This window comes from Vulpes lagopus, chromosome X, assembly GCF_018345385.1.
Source record: "Vulpes lagopus strain Blue_001 chromosome X, ASM1834538v1, whole genome shotgun sequence".
NCBI classification, from domain to species: domain Eukaryota; kingdom Metazoa; phylum Chordata; class Mammalia; order Carnivora; family Canidae; genus Vulpes; species Vulpes lagopus.
The window spans coordinates 46,592,146-46,615,301 of NC_054848.1; the positions used below are offsets into that span (position 1 = coordinate 46,592,146).

The following is a 23,156-nucleotide window of genomic DNA, read 5'->3' on the forward strand; positions in this document are numbered from 1 at the left end:
AATCCTAAGTGGGACGTCTGGGTGGCTCATTGGTTGAGCTTCTGCCTTTGGCTCGGGAAGTGGTCCAGGGGTTTTGGGTTTTTTTTTTTTTAATACACTGTAAGTCTTTATTACAAACCAAACCTTCCTCACATTGATGCTAGGCAGCCCTAAATGCATGGATGTTTTATTTTCCAAAATATCACCAGTAAATCAGCTGGTTTGAACTTGCAACACATTTTTCTGTAGAAACAATATTGTAAATCATGGTTTGTTTCAGAAACTTGTCTGAAAACCCTATTGAAACTATAATGCAGCTCTATATCTGAAGTTAAAGTCATACATAGAGAAAACATCTTTTTCTTTTCCTTTTTTTGTATACACCATAAATATAATTAGGTAAATGGGAAAGACAAAATAACCTTCAGTAGATACAATAATTTTTAAATGTGTTGAATTAGAGATAACTAAACCAAATGGAAAACATGTCTTCAGTAAAATGGGTTTTTAGATTTGCTTTTGGATGTTAGCAATTGAGAAAAATTAAATTTATTTTGGGAGTGATAAAATAAATGGAGAGATGTGAAGACTAACAGGAATTTGCGGGCAGTCTCAGAGTCTTTGAACATTTGTTGTAATTTTCAGTTCATTTAATTTTATTTTAATACTTTTTACTTTTTCCCTTGGTATTTATAGACTGCCAACACCAACAATTAAGTCAGTTTTATTTATTTGAACTATAATTAAAGCATATGTTTTTATTTGAAAGCACCAAACTTCTCTAACTGCCTCTCCTAATCTTTCATGTTTAAAAGTTCTTCTGAACTCCTTTAGATTAATTTCTCTATTTTACTGCATTATATTTTTCTTATTATTATTAATATTTTTTGCTTACTTCCTTTTTTTGTACTTCTACAGATATACACCAAATAGAGCTTTATTGAAAATATGTATTCATAGATCAATGGAACAGAATAGAGAATCCAGAAGTGGACCCTCAACTTTATGGTCAACTAATATTCGATAAAGGAGGAAAGACTATCCACTGGAAGAAAGACAGTCTCTTCAGTAAATGGTGCAGTGTTTTGGGATTGAGTCCCACATCAGGCTTCCTGCATAGAACCTGTTTCTTCTTCTGCCTGTGCCTCTGCCTCTGTCTCTCTGTGTCTTTCATGGATAAATAAGTAAAACCTTTAAAAAAATAAAAAATAAAAAATCCGAAGATAAGAACTTCAAGCAAATAAATTTTAAAAGTGAAATGAAAGAGAAAAATTCATAGAAAACCATAACTTAAAAATATTGACAAGTAGAAATAGCAAACTGGAATGATTCTATAACTATTTTTAAAAATTGTATCAGTTAAAATTTTCTTATAAAGAAGATAGCAGGCTCAGATGTTTTTATCTGGAAGCTGTGTCAAATATTTAAAGAACACATAGTTTCTTAGATGACCTCTATCAGAAAATAGAATGAAAGGAAATCATTTGTACTTCATTTTGTGTCGCCAAAATCAAATAGAGAAACATGAGAACCATGGAAAAATTACAAACCAAGCTCATTCATGAACAAAATGCCAAATTCCTAAATAAAATATTAATGAACTAAATCCAGCAGTTTTTATTTATCCTAGGACTGTGAGATCAGTTCAACACAAGAAAAACCTGTAATGTAATTCACATTAACAAATTAAAATAGAAAATTAACATGTCATCTTAAGAAATATAGAAAAGATTTTTAATAAAGTTCAAAGTCTACTTATTAAAAAAATCCTATTGGCAAACTCAGAATAAACTGGAACTTCCAGTGCACCTGGGTGGATCTGTGGTTGAGCGTCTGCCTTTGACTCAGGTCTTGATCCCGGAGTCCTGGGATTGAGTCCTGCATCAGGCTCCCCATGGGGAGCCTGCTTCTTCCTCTGCCTCTTTCTGTGTTTCTCATGAATAAATAAAAAATCTTTAAAAAATTAACTGAAACTTCCTTAACCTGTTAAATGGTATCTACAAAAAACGACTGCAAATTTACTCAATGGTGAAACTTTAAAAACATTCTCTTTAGGGATGCTTGGGTGGCTCAGTCATTTAAGCAGTTAAGCTCTGCCTTTGGCTCAGGTCATGATCCCGGGGTCCTGGGATCAAGCCCCACATATGGTTCCCTGCTCAGTAGGGAGCCTGCTTCTCCATCTCCCTCTGCTGCTCCCCTTGCTTGTGTTCTCTCTCAAGCTCTCTCTTGCTGTCAAATAAATAAATAAAATCTTAAAAAAAAACATTCTCCTTAAAATTATGATCAACATAACAATACACACTATTAACATTTCTATTCAGCATTGTACTTAAAATGGTGTGTTTGAGGTGAGAGGTCCTAGGAGTACAGTAATATAAGAAAAAGAGATACAAAAATATAAAGATGAGAGGTGAAAAAGAAAACTGTCATTAACATATAAGTTATCAAAATTAATAAGAAAGTTAATGAGGTTATCTAGTAGACAGTAACTACAATTATATTTGCATACATTAGCAATAAACTGCTATGAAATGTAATTTTCTAAAAAGGTATTGTTTACAATAGCAACAAGAAATACAGAAATTTCTTATAATGATGCACAAGTCCTTTCAAATCATAAAACTTCACTCAAACTACATGAAAAGATTTTTTTTTTATTTTATGATAGTCACAGAGAGAGAGAGAGAGGCAGAGACACAGGCAGAGGGAGAAGCAGGCTCCATGCACCAGGAGCCCGATGTGGGATTCGATCCCGGATCGCACCCTGGGCCAAAGGCAGGCGCCAAACCGCTGCGCCACCCAGGGATCCCCAAAAAGATTTTAAATAAATGGAAAGATATACTGTGTTTACAGAAGACCCAATGTCACAAAGTCATTAACTCCACCTTAAATTGATCCACAGATTGAAAGCAATTCCAATCAAAATCCCCAGATTTTGTCTGTGTGTATAACTTGAAAAGCTGATTCCAAAATTTATGTGGGCAAAATTTTTTACTGCAGTATTGTTCATAACCAAAAACTTGAAACTACCTAATTGTGCACCAACAGTAAAATGGATAAACAAACCGTGAGATTTCACAAAAGGTAGTACTACACAGCAAGGAGAATAAATACAACTACATGCAACAATAATATAGATGGCACACAAAACACAACATTGAATGAGAAAACAAGTCCAGATGAACATACACAGTTTTCCAAGCACTTTATACATATTAATGCACTTAATTCTCAGAACATCATTGATTGTGTTAATCTCCTCATCCATTGTCCCCTTTGGGACCAGGCAGTTCTAAAAAGGATGCTCCAAGCAAAAAGTAATTCAGATCTTTCAGTGGTAAATAGACTCCTCAGCAAGGGAGGTGAGACAGACTTTGCCTAGGGCAAGATATGGCAATCACTAAGTTTATTGTCTCTGTGGTCTGACATAATTCAGTCAATCACTAATGAGAGACTGTCTTAGGCACACAGAGTCCACGCTTGCCTATGGTGAGTAGTAGGGTGAGTGGAAGTACAGCATTAAACATATGCTATGTGCCAGGTTCTGAGCTTGATGCTGAGGATATGATGGGCAAAAAGGCCACACATCCATCTTCTAGTTTAAATAATAACTAACATTTATGGAGCACTTACTATGAGCTGGACATTTTAAGTATTTTATATACTCTACTCTCTAATCTTTATAACAACACTATTATTCACTTCTTTTTACAGATGAAGAAATGGATGCACAGGGAGGTAAAGAGACTTGCCCAAAGTCACAGAGGCAGGAGGTGTCAGATCTGGGATTCAAACCTAGGCAGTCTGGATCCAGACATCTGAATCACTGAATTGTCCCAACAACACAGTGTGAGAAGAATTAGTTCTGTTTTGCAGCCGAGGAAAGAGATGCTCAGAACTAAAGTGGGCACATATTTGTTTTGTACCCTCTATGTAACAGAGACTATACTAGGAGACTTATATATATTTTTCTGCAACCTGAAAGAGTTCACAGGAATACAGGGTCCTAACTCTAGAGGACCCAAGTATGCAGAGACTGGTTTGCCTGCTTGCCAACTGAACCCAACAGCCCCTTGGAAAGAATTAAAGTGGTTGGCTAGATGGGGGTGGGATGTAATTCTCCGTCTCATCCAGGTCCCTAGATCTCTAGATGAGTGAGTGAAATTCCTGGCGGACAGAAGGAAAGAGAATAGGAGGCTGGGTTTTTCCACCTCTTCCTCTTCTTCCTCTATCTACATCTTGCACACTACACACCATATTTAATATCCTACATCTTCCTGTATTCTCTAAGCAACTACCTCTCTTCCCAATAGTGCTGAGCCTAGACCTCCTCTAGCATTAGCATAGTGCAAGCTTGGTCAGCTGGTCCTCAAGATGTCTGGGTCCCACAGTCCACTGCTATCTTATCTCTGCTCACTTCATGGCTCTTCATGGCTCAGTCCATCCTTGGACTGGAAACACCTTGGTCTACAACCGTCCTGTTATCTATGGGAAATGGAATACTCCAATTTTTTAAAAAAATATTTACAAGTTTTGCTTGCTTCTCCTTCTCCCTGCTTTTTCTTAAATTTTCAAAGTGAACATCACACAGCAGGCTGTCCCTGAGAGGCTGAATGTTTTCTCTCTCAAATTCCCAGAGCAGCGAAAGTGTCCGTGTGTGCCAAGAAGGAACTGCAGGAGACAGGACATCCAGACTTTCCCAAATCAGACAGGTATAGACTTATTAGAAGAGGCTTGAGAAAAAGGAGGAGCAAAACTGACCAATGACATGATACTGGTGTGTATCCAGCACCTGTCTCCTGAGAAATTATGCCAGGAATCATTACCTTATTTCACCCAAGCACTATCAGACAGGACCAATTTCCAAACTCTTCACAGAGTTCACCAAAATGAAACATTCTAGGCTAGCACTGAACAGTTAGTTCCAAACTAGCAATGTCAAATTTCAAACAAGAAGCATTTCAAATAAGCTCTGCATAAGAAAAAAGTGCCTAGTAAAAAAATCCCTCTAAGATGGTCTTTACCTAATCCTCATTCTTTCTGTCCTTTATCTCTCTCTTTCTTTCTCTAATTCTTTCTCTGTCTTTTCTGACATTATCCTTTTGTTGTTCTACAGCTATTTCATTCAGCTGCTTATCTAATCCAACTTTCAGGTTCGGATGGGGGTAGAAATGGGGGGGGGGACTGTCCTTTGCTCTTCTACACACATTCTACTACCACCACCCTGAAGCCCATGGAAGCAAACCACACTTACAGCCCCTCCTCCGCTGTAGCCCGCTGCTGCCACTGCTGTGTGGAATCCAGATCTTCTGCAACCTGGTTTGGGTGAGCTCTTCCATCTCTTGAGACAGCTTAGGTGTTGCAGCTAATGACACCACTGTCCACAAGGTACTGGGCCTCACTTCCTGTCTTACTAACTATCTCTTCTATTAATGTGGCCACAGCAGCAGGTGGACAGAGTTGGGACAGGGAGGTGCACTGGGCTTCTGAGCTCTCTGGCAGCCTGTCTCCAGCCCCCTCTCCTCTTTCCTAGTCCTCGCCTGACTTGCCTGCCTCTGCGCCTGTACGTACCAGTGGGGGCTTGGGTACAGAGAAAGAGGTTGGGCAGAGGTCAGCAGAGGCCTCTGAACTCCAAGGGCTGTGTACATAGGAGATAAGTTGGAGCCCAGCAAGGAAAGCAGCCAGCAAGACAGCCTAGGCCTGGCCAGTTACTTCCCTCCAATGAAGACAGGACTAGTAGAGTATGCAAATAAAAGACCAAAGATCATGTGCTTATATCCTGTGTGAGGTGGAAACGGTAAAGGTGATGGAGGCAGGTCTCAGTAGCTTTTACAGCTTTGAAATAAAATGATGAGCCTAAGTAGAATGTCAAGTTCTAACTCAGAAACAGAGACCCATATCAGAAATTCAAGGTTTTCAATATAAACAAACAAAATCCCTACTGAAAAATGCAATGTTTTGAGCTAGCAATCAAAAACCAGAACTAGAAGCAGAAGATTCATTGTCTCACTGTTTCCCCCCACCCACAAATGTTATTGCAACTGTTGTCTTCCCCTGAATTCAGCTGTCTTTCCTACCACAGGTCCTTTCCCACTTAAAATGTGCTGCTTGGGGGCACTCTTGGGAGAGATGGACACCATCTAATCATCTTTATGTTCTCCCCAGCCATGGCTAAATAAATTAGAATAAACCTGACACCTTGGAAAGAGAAGTGAATGCAGCCATTTCTGGGGGGAGAGATGGTAAGCACTGCCCACATGGCTGCCAGCTGCCATTAGGAGTCCTAGGGAGAAAGGCATCATGATCTGATACAGAACCTGACTACAGTTCTTCATGCCAAGTGGAGGCTTAGGGTAAAGGCTGCAGCCGGCTGAGTGTGGGAAGCAGGGAGCAATGACCTCAAAGTAGGACAAGTCCATAGGCCAGAGTCATCTCACCCAGATGTGTCTACTTTACCTTCCCCCCTTCCCCTGGTTGTTTTGAGGCTTTTATGAGTAGAACTCATAACAACATAGCTTACCTGGAAGATGTCCAAGTATACTCTTACTTCATTCTTTTGCAACCTTTCCACCCCCTGAAGAGCCTCCAGTGATTGGCTATAAGGAAGCTCAACTTTCTTCCACTGAGCTGGGCTACACAGGAAGCTCTTGGGAATAGAAACCTCTAATCCCTTTCCTCCAATGCTCTTGGCTGTACTTTGCCTTTTAAGAAGTTCCCTAAAAGTTTATTTTCAGTATCCTAGTCTATACAAAGGTTAGATTTCCTCCAGTTGTGTATAAATCATTCCAAATCTTCAATACATTTCAGAGCCTGCCTATCTAAATGAATGTACTGATGCAGTGAGTCACAGTAGTTAAAAGCAATGGGCTGTGGAGCCATACCACCTGAGTGGAATCCCACCTCTTCCCTCTGCAATGAGATCCTGGGCAGAAGATTTAACTTTTCAGTGCCTCAGTTTTTTCATCTGTTAAGAGCATCTATCTGCTCAGGGTTGTTGAAAACTCAACGTGTTAACACACATAAAGCAACCTGGGAAATATTCAAAATACATTAGTTAACCCCTTTTGTGAAGTAAATGATCAATCACCTCTTCAGCTAATCTGAAACTTCTAATGTAATGCTGAGTATACAAGAAACAATAAAAGGAATTTTTAACATATTACAAAGGGTTAACATTTATAATAAAGAACTCCTGCCAATCAATTAGAAAGATAAATTTACTTTTACTTTTTTGGTTTTGTGATACAGAAAACCCTAGAAATCATTACATCCAACCTTCTCTGGTAAGAAAATTGAAGCCTGAGAGGGGAGGTATTTTCCTAAGGTCCTGTACCAAACAAGTGACCAAGTCCGGGGTAGAACACTGGGGACCTGATTTTTCCCAGTCCAAGGCTTGGAGCAACTTGGACTTTGTTGTTGTTGTTGTTATTAATTGATCAATTTAGTTTGATTTAAGAATGTGGTCTTTCAGATGATCTCAGAACATTTAGAGTCTCAGAACTAGACCTTGGAAGAGATACAACTCTCTTAATCCTAATAAGTCTTCCAATAAGTATTACTCTGCTAATAATTATTTTTTCCTCAGCATTGGCTTTCCTTGCTACGGAGTTGTTTTTTTCTTTTTCTGACAATGCAATATTGCATATGCTGTATTTTGTATTACTTTTTAATTGAAGTATAATTAACATACAGTGTTACATTACTTTACAGAATAATTTAATAATTCTATACATTTCTTAGTGGTCATCTAGATAAGTGTACTACTCTTAATCCCCTCTATCTGTTCTACCCCTCCCATCTACCCAGTTTGTTCTCTGTACTTAAGTGTGTTTTTTTGGTGTTTTTTCTTTGTTTGTTTGCTTCTTAAATTCCACAAATAAGCGAAATCATATGGTATTTGTCTGACTGACTCAATTCACTTATCGTAATACTCTCTAGCTCCATCCATGTCATTGAAAATGTCAAGATCTCATTCTTTTTTTGCCTGAATAGTATTTCATTGTGTGTATATGTATATATATGTATGTGTGCATATATATGTATATGTATATATTTTTGTGTGTGTATATATGTATATCACATCTTCTTTACCATTCATCTATTGATGGACATTTTGGCTGCTTTCATATCTTAGCTATTATAAATAAGGCTACAATAAGCATAGGGGTGCATATATATATATATATATATATATATATTTATGATAGTCACACACACACACACACAGAGGCAGAGACATAGGCAGAGGGAGAAGCAGGCTCCATGCACTGGGAACCCGACGTGGGATTCAGTCCCGGGTCTCCAGGATCGCACCCTGGGCCAAAGGCAGGCGCCAAACCACTGCGCCACCCAGGGATCCCTGCATATATCTTTTTGAGTTAGTGTTTCCATTTTCTTTGGGTAAATACTCAGTAGTGGAATTGCTGGATTGTATGGTATTTCTATTTTTAGTTTTTTGAGGAACCTCCATACTGTTTTCCACAGAGGTTCCCTCAATTTGCATTTCCACCAACAGTATATGAAGGTTCCTTTGTTCCCACACCCTTGCCAACACTTGTTATTTCTTTTGTTTTTTTATTTTGGCCATTCTGACAGATGTAAAGTAATAACTCTTTTTTATTTGCAATGTTAATAATCTTAATAATAACTTTTTACATGTATGTTTTCCATTGTCCACAAAACAACAACATGTTCCATATCCTAGTTGCTTCTTACATTCTCACTAGTTTCATAGGGAAACTAAGGTCTAGAGAGATGGGAAAAAGCTTGTCCAAGGTAATTGAGCTGGTTACATGAACCCCCTTCTATGTTTACAGTTTTGTTCTCATGACTCCGCCAAGACGCAGAAAGATAATTTTAGCAGCAGGAAATCTGAGATAGGAGGCTAGCAGGCTATTGGCAAGGTCTGAAAGGGTAAACCTAGGGTCCAGGCTTGAAAACCCAAGTTAAAATTGACTGGAACTGGAACTAGCTAGCTGGTTTTTGTTGTTGTTGTCATATTTTTTTATCTTGCTTTTGTGGTGTATGTGTTGTTTGTCTGGGTTTTTTGTTTGTTTACCTGTTATCAATTTTGATCCTAGAAACAGGAGAACTAAACAAGATTTATGGAAAGGTCTCAGGATGGCTGTTCTAAATCAAGCCCCAACCTACTTCTCTAAGCCATGTCTCTCTTTCTAAGCCCATGCTTAACTTGCGCTTGCTGATTCACTGAGTCCCCAAACATAACGTATACTTTTTTTTTTTAAACCTCTGGGCTTTTGCTCCACCTGAAATGCCTTCTCTTTCCTTCATTCTCAGTGAAATCTAACTCAATCTTCAAGAACTGGCTCAATGTTGCCTCCTCTGGGAAGCTTTCCCTGTAATCTGGGATAGGCATTATCTTTGGTTCTCATATTGTCTTTATGTTTCCATTTATCTGAGCAAGTATCCACTAGTTTTTACTGGTGTACTTCCCTACTAGACTATGAATTCCTTGAGGATGGGAACTAGACCTCAGTTACCTGCGATCAGTGTTTCCAGTATTCAGCTCAGGTTCTGGCAAGGAGGAAACACTTGCTCAATGAGTATCTCTCTGCCCTAGATGAGATGAACATATAGACAATCACTACTTGGAAAAGTAAATGTCATAACTGAGATCTATACAGGGAACTGGGTGGGCAAACTAACTAGGTCTGAAAGTAGAAGGTGGTATCTAGAAAGATTTTTTAACCTTGAATGGGGCAGAATAGAATGAGCAAAAGAATGAAGTCCACCCCACCTGAAAAAGTCCAATCAACTGGTTGCAGAAAAAGAGTTCACTCAGTATCAGTGACTCACTCAAGACCAAGATCTGAACCACAAATTCTAAATTGGGTTAACTCTATGGAGAAAAGCACACAGTGTGACTTCCTGAGATTCACAGGTCCTGATCATCCTCCCAAAGTATAGGGTATGTGGGAGAATCCCACTAAAAGCACTATTAAGCCCATACTGATGGGTTACAAAATCACAAATGGAATATCTCTATTAGTAATTCTTGGGAGTATGTGGGTATAAATGCATTTGTAGGGGGTAAGGGTGTACAGGGGAGATTGGCCACATGATTATAATTTAGGTGCTGATGTATTAGGCTTTCTGTGGCAACCACCTAGGTACCACTTCATTGTTAGTAACTGTTCTGGCCCACTATCCCTCCACCACATTCAGCCTCACACCTGGAGCCCAAGGATTACTGTATCCCAGTCCCAGGAGTGGCTCTCTACAGACCATAGTCACTCAGAGAAAAGAGCAGCTGGAGGCCTTGTGGGTGGTATTGCCTGTGGAGGCTACAGAAAAAAGCAGGATCACTAATCTCAGACAGAGCATGGAAGTTCTGAAACATCTCCAGAAATTTGGTTCCTGTTCTCATACTCCTCTTCACCTTGAGATAGCCCTCTGAAGGACGTAGGCCAGGGATTTCAATTTCCATTTTAGTAAGAAGGTTATTGAAGCTCTGAGAAGGTTGAAAAGCTTGTTCAAAGTGCCACAGAAAACCAGACCTACTGTATATACTATTGGGGGAGGTAAGAGATATAATCCCTACTATCCAGTTCACTCAAAACTGGAATAGACCAAGAGAGACTTCTAAAGGTGCTAGAGAACTGCCCTTTTGGTTAGTGTCCCACAAAGACAGGTGGCGATGGATGACAGAGAGATAGATATAGATATCATCTTTTCCCCAACTCTTTCATACCCTTTAATGCACACTTCAAGTAACCCCTATACAAAGAAAACTTTCCAGAAACCTAAATAATGGATTTGGAATTGTGTATCCCTATCTATTTTTCCTTCTGTCTCACCTACCTGTTCTCCTAGAGGTTTTCTCTTCCATCACTAATTATCCGACACACAGCTTTCTTGCATTTAGACCTTCAAAGCAGGTACCTGGGTGGCGTTAAAGAGGGAGTCTCGAGGCGTTGGTTGGTTCCTTGAAAACACTGTGGAAGTACCCTTAATAAGAGGGGCATGTGTGTGCTCTGTTGAAATATCAGCTGTGTTAGTTGTCAAAGAAGTTCCTGAGCCACCGGAGCCTTTTCTCTTCAGGCCAACCATGTGTTCACCTTGCCCCAAAGGTCAGAACTAATATTAACAAGCAACTGCAGAATGGGGAAATTAAAACCAGCAATGTAGACAGGCAAGATCTGGATTTCCTAGGGGCTGAGTTTCAGATTGGTCTTTAGTGTAAATAGGCATGATCTTTTACTGGACAGTGATTTGGCAATATGAAGCAAGAGCAATAAAAATGTTAATTTCCTTTGTCCTAGTTATCCCTCTCCTGGGACTCAGTCCTGAGCCAATAACCACCAAAGCATGAAAAAGCTCAAAGCACCAAAATTCTTATTTTAATTGCAGAGCTATTTATCCTGATGGCAACAACTGGAAGGTAACCTTTAAGTCCTCTAGGAGGAAAAGCAGCTATTTGGGCCTTTTCTGCAGACATTGAGGATGATGGCTCTAATAAGGTTATGGTATTCTGGGGGGAAAATTATGCTGCAGCTTTGGGTGAGGAACCTAAGAATGCGAAGTCATGCTTTTCCTTGGACATTGGGCATGTCTATCATTTCTATTTTTGTGTTCTCAAAAACAAGTCACTAATCTGTTGCTTTTGCATTTGCTCCGTGTTTGTTTATTCGATTAGGAAATATTTATTGACTCCTAAATATGCTGTGCCCTAGATTAGAGGATGGGGCTAACAAGATGAATCAGACATGGTCTTTGCTCACAAGTTGCTGGCAGTTGTGTGACAAAAACAGCAATCAATGGTAGCTGTGCATTGCAATAAGTGCTGTGACAGAATGGACCACAGGGTGCTGTGGGGGCCCAGAGAAAAGACCTAACCGGGGAAGTGTGTGGGTGTTAGGAAAAACTTATACAAGAAAGTATTCCTTGAGCTGATTAAGATAGGCTTTGAATCCTGGCTCTACCACTTCTGTGAGACTGGGGTGAACTCACTCATTCTGTCATACTTAGCCTTAATACCCCTTATGGGGTTATCCAGATAATCAAACAAATAATGCATGTGGAAGAGCCATGGGGTACATTGGGAGACAGTGCTGCTCTGGATCTTGGGTAGCCCACTTCAATTCCCTGGGCTCAACTTTACTTATCTGAGAAATGGAGCCAGGAAAAAGTATGTGTTGGGGACTTAAGAATGTTATAAAGCCCAAGACAAATAATGGCTAGAGGGTGGGCTTGAGACAGGTTCCTCTCTTCCCCTTCCCTTATAAATCTAATTACACTAGAGCATTTCTTTTGTTTTTTTTTTTAAGATTTTATTTATTTATTCATGAGTGACACACACACACAGAGGTAGAGACACAGGCAGAGGGAGAAGCGGGCTCCATGCAGGGAGCCCAACGTTGGACTCAAACTCGTGTCTCCAGGATCACGCCCCGGGCTGAAGGCGGCGCTAAACCGCTGAGCCACCCGGACTCCCCATACTCTAGAGCATTTCTTACTGCTCCCTCTAGCGGCGCAGTTCCCTTCGAGCCTCCCTTCCTCCGCCCAAGCACAGTTACAGCAGTAACCCAGGACGACAGAGGCGCACTTGGAGGTAAGGTCAGTCTCACTGGGAGTGGGGCTTCGGTTACCGCGCGGTTTCGTTCTGCTGCTTAAAAGGTGGCGAAATCCCATTTGTAAGTAATTGGAAGCACCAAGGGGACTTTAGAGCGGCTCGGAAACGCAGTCAGACTGCGGTGTGCGGACCGAGTGCTGAAGGAGGAGAAGGAGCCTAACTGGAGGACTTCCTCTTGCCATTCATTCCTAGGCATTTGCACCACCCCATCAACTTCCGCTCCTCCCGCCAAATGAGAACTGAGAGGCTCGAAGTCCCGCCTCACCTTCGCCGACGTTTTTCGTGGCGCGCAGGAAAACGCTTGGGCCAATGCGCGCGGAAGGCGGGATCTGGTTGGGTCGGGGGCGCCTAGCTGTACTGTGTCCCCTACATTAGGCGCGAACTGTGAGGCTTTGCAGTTGGCCGTCAAGATGTTGCGTGTGGTGAGCTGGAACATCAATGGGATCAGGAGCCCCCTGCAAGGGATGGTATATGAGGAGCCCAGCAACTGTGCCGCCATGGCCATGGGGCGCATTTTGGACAAGCTGGATGCCGACATTGTCTGCCTTCAGGAGACCAAAGTGACCAGTGAGCGCTCAAAAATCCAAGATCCCTACCATACTTTACCATTTCCACTAAATTTTTCCCCAACTTAATCTCATTTTACTTTACTATTTCTCTATCCGTAGAGTCCTCCTCTTAGACCTAGTTCAGAATCCTGACCCCTTTCTCTTAAACCCCTTTTTCTCACTCCAGTCTGATGTCTTAATTCCTACTTCTCCTGTCCTCAGCACAATCTTAATTCCCTCATCCGTGCAACCTTCGTCCTCGTACGGATCCTCTACATCCCACTCATTCTCCTGCCCCAGCTCAGTACCCCAAATTTCTTCCTCATACATTATCCAGCTCCAGCTCCCAAGTTAAATCCTCCAATTCCCCTACCCCGTCCCCCAGCTCATATCCTTTAATTTCCACCCCATCTTTGTCCCCAGCTCAGACTACCTAATTTCTTCCCTTTTACCGCTCCCTCTTTCAATCCTCAGTTCTCCCCTCAGATCCCTTAGAGCTCTACCCCCATTTCTCCTTCCCAGCCTCAGAACCTCTTATTTCTATCTCATGTCCTATGCCAAGGTTAGATTCCCTATTTCCCTCTCTCTCCCACCCGAGCTCAACACTCCCCTCCCCCCATTCCTTCCTGCTCCCTTGCACTGGACCCTGAGACCCACTAACAACTTTTTCCTCCATCCCCAGTTCAGATCCTCTAATTGCTTCTCTCTTCAACCTCATATCCCCAGCTCAGATTCCCAGTTCCCTCTCTCATATTTCCATTTCGCACCTCCAGCTCCCTCCATTCACCTAATCACTAGCTTCCTCCCACCTAATTCTCCTCTCATTCTATAGCTTTCTTATTCTGATATCAGTTCCCTCTCTAGGCTCTGATGTGTGCAAGGAATTGCCCTACAATGTTAATTCCAGACCTTTGTTTCCTAGGCTCTACTTTTATCTCTGACACAATCTTACATCTGTTTTTTGCAGGAGAGGTGCTCACAGAGCCACTGGCTATCATTGAGGGCTATAACTCCTATTTCAGCTTCAGCCGCACCCGCAGTGGCTATTCTGGTAAATGGGGCTTTCTGGGAATGTTAAATTAGTGATGGAGGCAGGTCGGGGGGTGAAAAAGTTTCCAATATTTGATGAGAAAATAATAAGAAACTCAGTCTTTTAAAAGCTACTTTTAATACTTTGGGGTGAGCCCCACAGGAATAAAAAAACTCTTGGAAGGGGGTAACCCCCTCACCCACAGGATGGCCTAGGGGAAGAGAGGCTAAGGGAAGGAAAAAAAGCACAGGAGGGATCTGCTGCAGAAACAGGACAAAAATGAATGCTAATGGTGCTGGGACCTATGAGCACTACAGGAGAAAATGAGAGCATGGTGGGACTGGCTCCAGGCACACAGGGGAGACCAAGAGGGTTGGACATGTAGCCACAGAGCTACTTGGGTTCCTCCTTCTTCTCATTTGCCTTTTTTTGCTTTTCCTGAATGGTCTCTGAGTCCCTCTGTTTGCAGGTGGCAGCAGAAAGCCCATTATCTCAGTACTTTCCCTTAACCTAGTAGCTCTGCTTTTTCATATTCTTCTGGTGGATGAGCTAACTCTGGTTACCCTGGGTCATGGTGAGGGCAACAGATCTGGCCTACCTCCCTTGCATCCCCTCATTCTGTCCCATGTTGCAGGCGCCACAGGCTTTTAGTCCACAGAGCTAAAGTCACATAAAGTTACATGAAGGATAGTTTTTATGTGTAAAATTATCCTATTTGACTTTGGAAGCACAGTCATGTGGTGGTTTATTGTATGAACTTAGGACTGCCAGGGTTTGAGTCCTACCTCACTTCCTAGCTGTGTATCCTCTGACAAGTTACTTAACCTCTTTGTGCTCCAGGTTTCTCAGCTGAGAAATGGAAATAATGCCTATGTCCTAGGGCTACTACAGGCATACCTTGTTTTGTATATATATATATAATATATATGTATGTATGTATACATTTATAAATAAACATATATAAGTAAATACAAGATAAGCAACAAATATATGAATTTACATATCTATATATTTTCATATATACATACATATATAAAGCACTTCACTATATTGTGGTTTTTTTGAAGTTCGATTTATTTTTTAAAAAAATATAATTACAGAGTAATATATTAATTTCAGGTGTATAATATAAAGATTCAACAATTCTATATATTTCTCAGTGTGCATCAAGAGAAGTATATTCTTAATCCTCTTTATCTGTTTCACCCATCCCCCTACCCACCTCCCCTCTATACTTAAGAGTTTAAATACCACTTTTTTTTTTCATTTTTTTTATTGGAGTTCAATTTGCCAACATATAGCATAACACCCAGTGCTCATCCTGCCAAGTGCCCTTCTCAATGCCTGTCACCCAGTCACCCCAACCCCCCGCCCACCTCCCTTTCCACTACCCCTTGTTAGTTTCCCAGAGTTAGGTGTCTCTCATGTTTTGTCACCCTCACTGATATTTTCACTCATTTTCTCACTTTATTGTGTTTTAAAGATATTACATATTTTATAAATTGAAGGTTTTTTTAAGATTTTATTTATTTATTCATGACAGACACAGAGAGAGAGGCAAAGACACAGGTGGAGGGAGAAGCAGGCTCCATGCAGGGAGCCCGACGTGGGACTCGATCCCGGGTCTCCAGGATCACACCCCGGGTTGAAAGCGGTGCTAAACCGCTGGGCCACCGGGGCTGCCCTAAATTGAAGGTTTTATGGCAACCCTGTATTGCAAGTCTCCTGGCACCATTTTTCTAGCAACATTTGCTTACTTCATGTCTCTTTTTCACTTTTTGGTAATTCTTAAATATTTCAAACTTTTTTTATTATGTGTAGTTTTTTTGTTTTTATTATTTTTTAAAGATACATACTTTATTTTTTTTTAAGATTTTCTTTATTTATTTGAGAGAGAGTGAGTGAGAGAGAGAGAGAGAGCATGAGCTGGGAGAGGAGCAGAGGGAGTGGGAGAAACAGGCCCCCACTGAGCCAGAGCCCCCTGTGGGGCTCCATGTGGGGCTTGATCCTGGTACTTTGGGATCATGACCTGAGCCGAAAGCAGACACCCAACTGACTAAGCCACCCAGGTGCCCCTTAATAATATTTGTTGTATGGTGATCTGTGATCAGTGCTTGCAACTTGCTAAAAGCTCAGATGACAGCATTTTTTAGCAGTATTTTTTAATTAAGGAATATACATTGTTTTTTTTAGACATAATGTTAGCACACATTTAATAGACTATAATATTGTAACCATATAACTCTTATGTGTACTGGGAAACCAAAAAATTCATTTGACTTTATTGCAATATTTGCTTTATTGTGGTAGTCTGTAACTGAACTTGCAATATATTGTGGTGTTCCTGTACAAAGATTAAACAAATTAGTCTATGTGATAATAATAATGGCTAATAATTTTTGAACACCATGTATCCATATAAAACATTTAGACCATTAGCTATTATTGTTCTGTGGCTTTTTTAGATGAAGGAACTGAGACTCTCAGAATTGCCTCAGGTTTTCAGGAGCCATCCATGGCCCTTGAGTTGGGAGAGTTGTCAGTATAACCACATTAGATGAAGTTGACTCAGGTGACCCGTTTGGGGGCAACAAGCAATACGATAGGCTGTTGGCTTCTAGGCCCTCTCAGAGTATCCTGTCTCTCCAGGTGTAGCTACCTTCTGTAAGGACAGCGCTACTCCCATGGCTGCTGAAGAAGGCCTGAGTGGCCTACTTGCCACTCATAATGGGGACGTGGGTTGCTATGGAAACATGGATGAATTCACCCAAGAGGAGCTTCGGGCTTTGGATAGTGAGGGCCGGGCCCTCCTGACACAGCATAAGATCCGGTAATAGCCCACATCCCTTTGCTCTGAGCACTGCTGGTTCTACTCTTAGTGTAGTGACTCTGAGGCTCACCTTGTATACTTATATTCATCATGGAAAACATCCCAGGTTTGCCTTTCTTGGACTACAGTTCTGACTGGGCTACTCATTGTGTGACCTTGGGCAAATCATATTCGCCTCTGGGCTTTGAGTTTCCTATCTCTACAGTGGGGAACTGGCTGGGAGGTATAGCTCCCTTATTACCACAGGCACCTCAAAGGCAACTTAGCAACTCATCACCCCAAGTTGCTCTCTTTCTGAGTATCCTGTCATTGTGAATGGCAGCACCATCACCTGGTTTACCTGGGTGTTATCCTAGATGCCCCTCTCCCTGTTTTACCTAAAGTCTGTCCCCAAGTCCTGTGCATGCCAGCATGTTCATGTCTTTCTGTCCCCTTCACATCCATCCCACAGGCAACCATTAAGTGGAAGCCACATGATGTGGAGAGGGGAGGTTTGGAAATGACCTTTTCTTGTGTGTGTGTGTGTGTGTGGGGGGTCTCTTCTCCCCAGGACATGGGAAGGGAAGCAGAAGACCTTGACCCTAATCAACGTGTACTGCCCCCATGCGGATGCTGGGAAACCTGAGCGGCTGACCTTTAAAATGCGCTTCTATCGCTTGCTGCAGATCCGAGCAGAAGCCCTCCTGGCAGCTGGCAGGTATTGTAAACTTAAGTGGTACTTGAGGTTCTAGGTTCCCAGCCCATTTAGGTATCAAGCTCCATTGAAAGGGATGTGGGATCTTTGTCTTTTGAGTTCCTTTACAGCCTAGTTGGAGACACCAGCATACCTCCCAGAATGGGCTCTGCTCTCTATAAGCTGTGAGGATCAGGTAAAGTGGTACAAATATGGGTTTTGTACTTAGATACCTTTAAGCACCTATCCTGGCCCTTTTATTCACTATGAGTCCTGAGGCTAGTTCTGCTTTTATTTTCTCAAGTGAGTATATGAATCCCTACCTCACAGAATAGTTTTAAGGATGAAATGAGATGAAGAAGGTAAAGTGTCTAGGAGCAAATGAAAAGTCTTGTCCCAAGAAAGGACAGGAAAGTGAGGGTGGGTTAGAGTAATCAAGGGATGCTTCCTAAAAGAAGTGGTACCTGAGCTCAACTTTTAAGGACCAGAAAGATGCCATTAGGTAGAGATCAGTGAGATAATCATGTCAGATAGGGAATGATCTCATCTCTGGAGATCAGAATTGGGTTGGTCAGGCATAAAAGGTAGCAAGGTTATGGTAAGATTGGAGAGGTAGCCTGCTATGCATTGCTGTGGACTCCTACCTTGGACTCCCTGTGTGAAAAGGTGCCTTTCTGAGCTCTTGGGCCCAGAAGAAAGTAGATGGGCCAGGACTATTGGTTCCCTGTCTTGAATGTCTAGTTGATAATCTCATGTCATGTTTTTTAGCCATGTGATCATTCTGGGTGACCTGAATACAGCCCACTGCCCCATTGACCACTGGGATGCAGTCAACCTGGTAAGGCTCTTCAAGGCCCCGTTCCTCACTTCTGACCATGGTTCTGTTTAGGCAGCCAGCCAAAGCTGGATTTGGGGCTCAAGGGTAGCTTCCTTCATGGAAAAGGAGAGCTTAGTTTGAAATACAATTCTCAAAGCACTGAGGATTGTTGGATTGTTCATTCATTCAGGAGACATTATTGATCTTGTCCTTGGCATTGTCCTGAGCTATGTCCTGAGGACTCAGTTGCCAGTCAGTTCTGGCTCTTGGCCCCTCAGAGGTTTAAGCATAGTGGGGGATATGACCAGCCATTTACAAAAAGATGTCTTCAGGGCTGAGATGGTAGGCCAGGAGTCTAGAGGAACCTGGAGAAATGAAATCCCTGGGCTAGTCTGGACATTAGGAGGCATCTGAAAATGGTCAAATATTAAAAACAGAGCTTTAGGGATAGGGGAAGCAAAGCATTCTAGCTTGAGCAAAGGCTACAAGGTGAGAATTTGCCTGGTATGCATGGTGAACTGCAAGTCCCATTCTTGTTAGAGGTTGACATGGGAAGGGGGGTTAGAGGCAGGAGATGGGGCTGGAGGGTCCTTTGGGGACCAGATTTCAAGGTCCTTGAACTCCATATTATCTTGATCATTTCCCTCATACAGTGTTTCCTGCTCATGAACTTTCAGTATCTCCCTGTTAGCTCTGCAATGCAAAGAAAACATCTAGGCCTGGCATCGAAGGCTCTTTCTGGTCTGTTCCCAGTCTTCATTTCCATCCTCAGTCCCCCTCACGTTCCATCCACACCAGCGAGATCTTCTTCTCTCAGTCCATTGTAAAAGTTATTTTCATTTTGACTTTTCTCACTGTACCCTCTGTCTTTTTTTTTATTGTATGAACCTTTCATCTCTGAGTCTCTTTAGGCCAATGGTTCTCATTCCCTGACAGCACATTAGAACAAGGAACTTTTACAAGAATATTAATACCTGGGTGCCACCCCAGACCAATTAAATCAGGATCTCTTGGGTGTGGGGCCAGGGTAGCAGTATGTTTTACAAGGTCCCAGGCTGATTTTGTTGTACAGTCAGGCTTTAGAACCACTTTCCTAGAGTCTACAAGCCAGCTCTCAGCTTGCCTCATGAAGGGAGTGATCAATAACTTATGCTGGCATAGTCCATCTCAGCATTGGACTTGGCTCAAAGAAGGGGCTGTAGGAAGAGTCTTCGATTGGTATGCAGAAGAGCCACATAAACCGATGTGGCTCCCAGCTGGGAAGAAGAACAGAAATGAGATAATGAAAGAATGTTGGTATTGGTGGTGGTATGGTGGGGAAGAGAGTGTACATTACAAAATGTAAACTTCAGTCTCTTCATACCTTATTTCTCATCAGGTATATACTCAGTTTGTTCTTTCTGCTTCCTGCAATAGTGTCATATAACTTTATGCCTTTTTTTTTCTTAGTTCAAAACTCTAGATCTCTTAAGTGCACCTTTTACATTCTTCCTTCCAAGAAAAGAGAATAGTACCAGGTCACATGACAAACACAGTCTTTCCAAAATAGAATATGAGAACTTCCCAAAAGACTGGGTCTTCTAGTCTTCTTCTCCCTAAATGGCACCATCATCTCCTTGGCTACTCCAACCGGAAGCCTGGGAATTGATATTAGTAATTTCCTTACTCTCTAACCCCACATCCCACATTTAGCTGATCAGTGAGTGCTGCTGACTTTAGTTTCAAACCATTTCTTAATTTCATTTTTCTTTGTCTCCTCTGGCTCTACCCTGGTCTAAGTGATTATCATCTCTTGCTTGAGCTATGATAGTTATCTCCTGCCAGTCTCCTGGTCCCCAGTCTGGTCTCCCTTTGTCTTTTGGGTGCACTGCTTCCTTTCTCCACAGGTCCATTACAGAGGCTGCTCTCTCAATTTATAACACCTTCTGTCTGGGTTGTTCCTGCTCAGCCTTCACTTTTCAGCTCTAGATCACTTCCTCAAAGGAAGCCTCATTGGTCACTTGGACAAGCTCAGGTTCCCACCTTGTTTCTAGTATCATGCCTGGCACATAATCAGTGTTCTTTGAATTTTTTCATTGAATGAGTAGGAGGGCAGGTGGATTGGATGGATGGATGAATTGGGAATCAGAGCCAAATGAAATATTTAGTAGGCATGGATTTCTGGAGCTCCTCAGCTGAGGGGTTTGGGGCAGGGGAGGCAATGGTCTGTGAGGCCCTTGATACACATTTAATAAGCCAAACAGTTCCAGAAGGTTTAAATGAAAAAGTAACAGTTTTCTTAACTTCTAACCCCATCCCTACTTCCTAGACGTAACCACTTTTGACTTCCTGCTTTCCAGCCTTTTGGTGAGCAATTCTGAGAATTGCTTTTATTAAGCAAATGACAAGCTTTCAGATTTGGCATTTAATCCCAGCTGTGCCAGTTCTGGACCCTGAGTAGTAGTCTTTTGGGGACCAATCACATTTTTTTTTGTCTGAAAAATGAAGCAGTTAGTCTAAGTCTCTTCCAGGTCTAGGCATCTAGTTTTGCCTCTCTGTTCATTCTCCTCCCCCTTCCCCAGGAATGCTTTGAAGAGGACCCAGGGCGCAAGTGGATGGACGGCTTGCTCAGTAACCTGGGATGCCAGGCTGGGTCCCATGTCCGGCCCTTCATTGATAGCTACCGCTGCTTCCAGCCAAAGCAGGAGGGGGCATTCACCTGCTGGTCAGCAGTCAGTGGTGCCCGCCACCTGAATTATGGCTCCCGGCTTGATTATGTGCTGGGGGACAGGACCCTGGTAATTGACACCTTCCAGGACTCCTTCCTGCTGCCTGAGGTGATGGGCTCTGATCATTGCCCTGTGGGTGCAGTCTTGAGTGTGTCCTCTGTGCCAGCAAAACAGTGCCCACCTCTGTGCACTCGCTTCCTCCCTGAGTTTGCAGGCACCCAGCTCAAGATCCTTCGCTTCCTAGTTCATCACAAACAAGATCCTGTGTTCAAGCAATCAGTGCTGCGACTCGGCAAACAAACCCAGGTACAGATGCACCAAAACAAAGCCCGTGTGCGCTCAACCAGGCTTCGGCCAAATCAAACTGGCTCTAGCAGAGGCCAAAAAAGCCTGACAAGCTACTTCCAGCCATCCTCTAATCGTCCCCAAGCTTCTCCTAACTTGGAGCTTCCTAGTATGGGTGCCCTCATGACCCCAAAGACTCCAGAAGAGGAGGTAATGGCCAAAGTGGTGGAAGGGCAAGTCGGTGCTTCAGAGGCCAAGGATGAGAAGGAGGTACAGACCTCTTTTTGGAAGTCTTTGCTTGGGGGGCCCTTGCCCATGCCCCTCTGTGGGGGCCATAGGGAACCATGTGTGATGCGAACTGTGAAGAAGCCGGGACCCAATCTGGGCCGCCACTTCTATATGTGTGCTAGGCCCCGGGGTCCTCCCACTGACCCTTCCTCCCGCTGTAACTTCTTCCTCTGGAGCAGGCCCAGCTGAACCAACCCAGGCCTAGGGATGTCTGGCATCATCAGCCCTGTATGTAATTTGAGGCCAGCTCCATCCTAAGCTGCCTATTCCTCCTTTCCCAAAGACACCTCTTCCTCTTTACTTATTGAAGAACCCTTCCCTTTCCTTTCTCTCTTCCTCCTTTAAGGCCTCTCTTTCTCTTCTTCCTGCCTAGTTCCTACTCATTGGTGAGCTTCTTGTTCCTTAATAATGTGACCCAGCTCTCCACTCCACTTCCCACCTTCCTGTCAGAAGTGCACAGGAACCAATTGTCCCAGGAAGTTGATTTTAAACCCCTTTCTTGTTGAGAAATATATCTGTGCCTAAACAAAGTCTGTGTTTTTGTTTTAGCACACTATGTCATGTAGACATTTTGAATGTGCTTTATGAAGTTGAATCAGAGACATTATCTCAACACGGGTTGCCAGCTGCCTATAGCCTGATGATACAACTCCTAGGAAGGGGAGAGGAAGGAATGGTACTCACCATAAAGGTGCTCTGTTGAGTTGTAGGGATTCTTGCACTGCTAAGGTTGGATCAGCAAGGGAGGTGAGTGTGGTATGTTAGAAAGCTCAGGTGGTTTGAATAGCTTTCAACCAGTGCTTCCCAACTGGTGTGTCCCACAACTGCCACAAAATGGATTATAGGATGGAAAGAAAAGGCCCTAGAATTGCCAGGCAGAGCACGAATGTCAGGAGAGAGTGCCTCCTAGGCAAGTAGTATCATTAGTTCATGCAGGTGTGCTATGCAAATGTTTTCTGTGTGCTATGATCTGGAAAGATTGGGAGTGTTGCCTTGAAAAAGTTGTTTGGTATAGCCAAGTCTCTTTCCCACCTTGGAAAATAGAGCTGGTAGATGCTGTTCTATAAAGTACTGTGGAGAGGAGAGGATAACAGATTGAGGACATCCATTCTGTCTGCTGGAAAATATCTCCAAAGTTTGAGGAACTCTTCTCTTCCAAGCAGTTCATTTAGGGCTGATTCCATCTCCTGGCTTTGGGGCTACATGGGCCTAGATTTTCCAGGTCTACCAGTAAAGAGTCAATCCCTGGATTTTTGTTGAAACCATTGGGAAAAATCCATTTCAAATAAACCTGTTGAGTGTCCCAACTCTGTATGCTACTCACTGTGTGGTTTTTGGCTGCCATTTTCTTCTTTCTGGATCAGTGTCCCTATTAGTACAATGGATTGGCCAGACCAACAAGTGAC

At 42.5% G+C, this 23,156-nt stretch overlaps 2 protein-coding genes and 1 pseudogene across 6 annotated transcripts in view; 1 reads left to right on the forward strand and 2 right to left on the reverse strand.

Moving 5' to 3' along the window:
• PFKFB1 (6-phosphofructo-2-kinase/fructose-2,6-biphosphatase 1) overlaps positions 1-11,147 on the reverse strand; it is a 70,065-nt gene extending 58,918 nt beyond the window's left edge. The window contains exon 1 of one of the 3 annotated variants that reach the window (XM_041740726.1): positions 10,801-11,147. In XM_041740726.1, coding sequence (XP_041596660.1) covers positions 10,801-10,828 — 28 coding nt within the window. In that variant the 5' untranslated portion in view covers positions 10,829-11,147. Of the gene's footprint in view, positions 1-5,233; positions 5,603-9,479; positions 9,558-10,800 lie in introns of those variants that run through there. The other 2 variants (XM_041740727.1, XM_041740725.1) reach the window with 2 other exon arrangements.
• Positions 11,148-11,317: 170 nt separating this feature from the next.
• On the forward strand, positions 11,318-23,115 carry APEX2 (apurinic/apyrimidinic endodeoxyribonuclease 2). 3 transcript variants are annotated; one of them, XM_041741628.1, is made up of 7 exons: positions 11,318-11,380; positions 12,764-13,138; positions 14,087-14,170; positions 16,799-16,979; positions 17,530-17,676; positions 18,421-18,490; positions 21,031-23,115. In XM_041741628.1, the coding sequence occupies exons 2-7, from the start codon at positions 12,982-12,984 to the stop codon at positions 21,937-21,939; spliced, it is 1,548 nt and encodes a 515-aa protein (XP_041597562.1). In that variant the 5' UTR covers positions 11,318-11,380; positions 12,764-12,981; the 3' UTR covers positions 21,940-23,115. The 3 variants fall into 3 exon arrangements, with proteins under 3 accessions (XP_041597562.1, XP_041597561.1, XP_041597560.1); XM_041741627.1 differs by lacking the exon at positions 11,318-11,380 and adding an exon at positions 11,392-12,555; XM_041741626.1 differs by lacking the exon at positions 11,318-11,380 and adding an exon at positions 11,392-12,550.
• On the reverse strand, positions 14,177-15,023 carry LOC121483242 (annotated as a pseudogene).
• Positions 23,116-23,156: the final 41 nt, after the last annotated feature.

Excerpts from the sequence above, each read along its gene's own strand:
- APEX2 (XM_041741628.1), top strand. The coding sequence starts at position 12,982 with ATGTTGCGTGTGGTGAGCTGGAACATCAATGGGATCAGGAGCCCCCTG. Across the intron at positions 17,677-18,420 it reads GCCCTCCTGGCAGCTGGCAG|CCATGTGATCATTCTGGGTG; the intron begins GTATTGTAAACT and ends CATGTTTTTTAG. Across the intron at positions 18,491-21,030 it reads ACTGGGATGCAGTCAACCTG|GAATGCTTTGAAGAGGACCC; the intron begins GTAAGGCTCTTC and ends CCCCTTCCCCAG.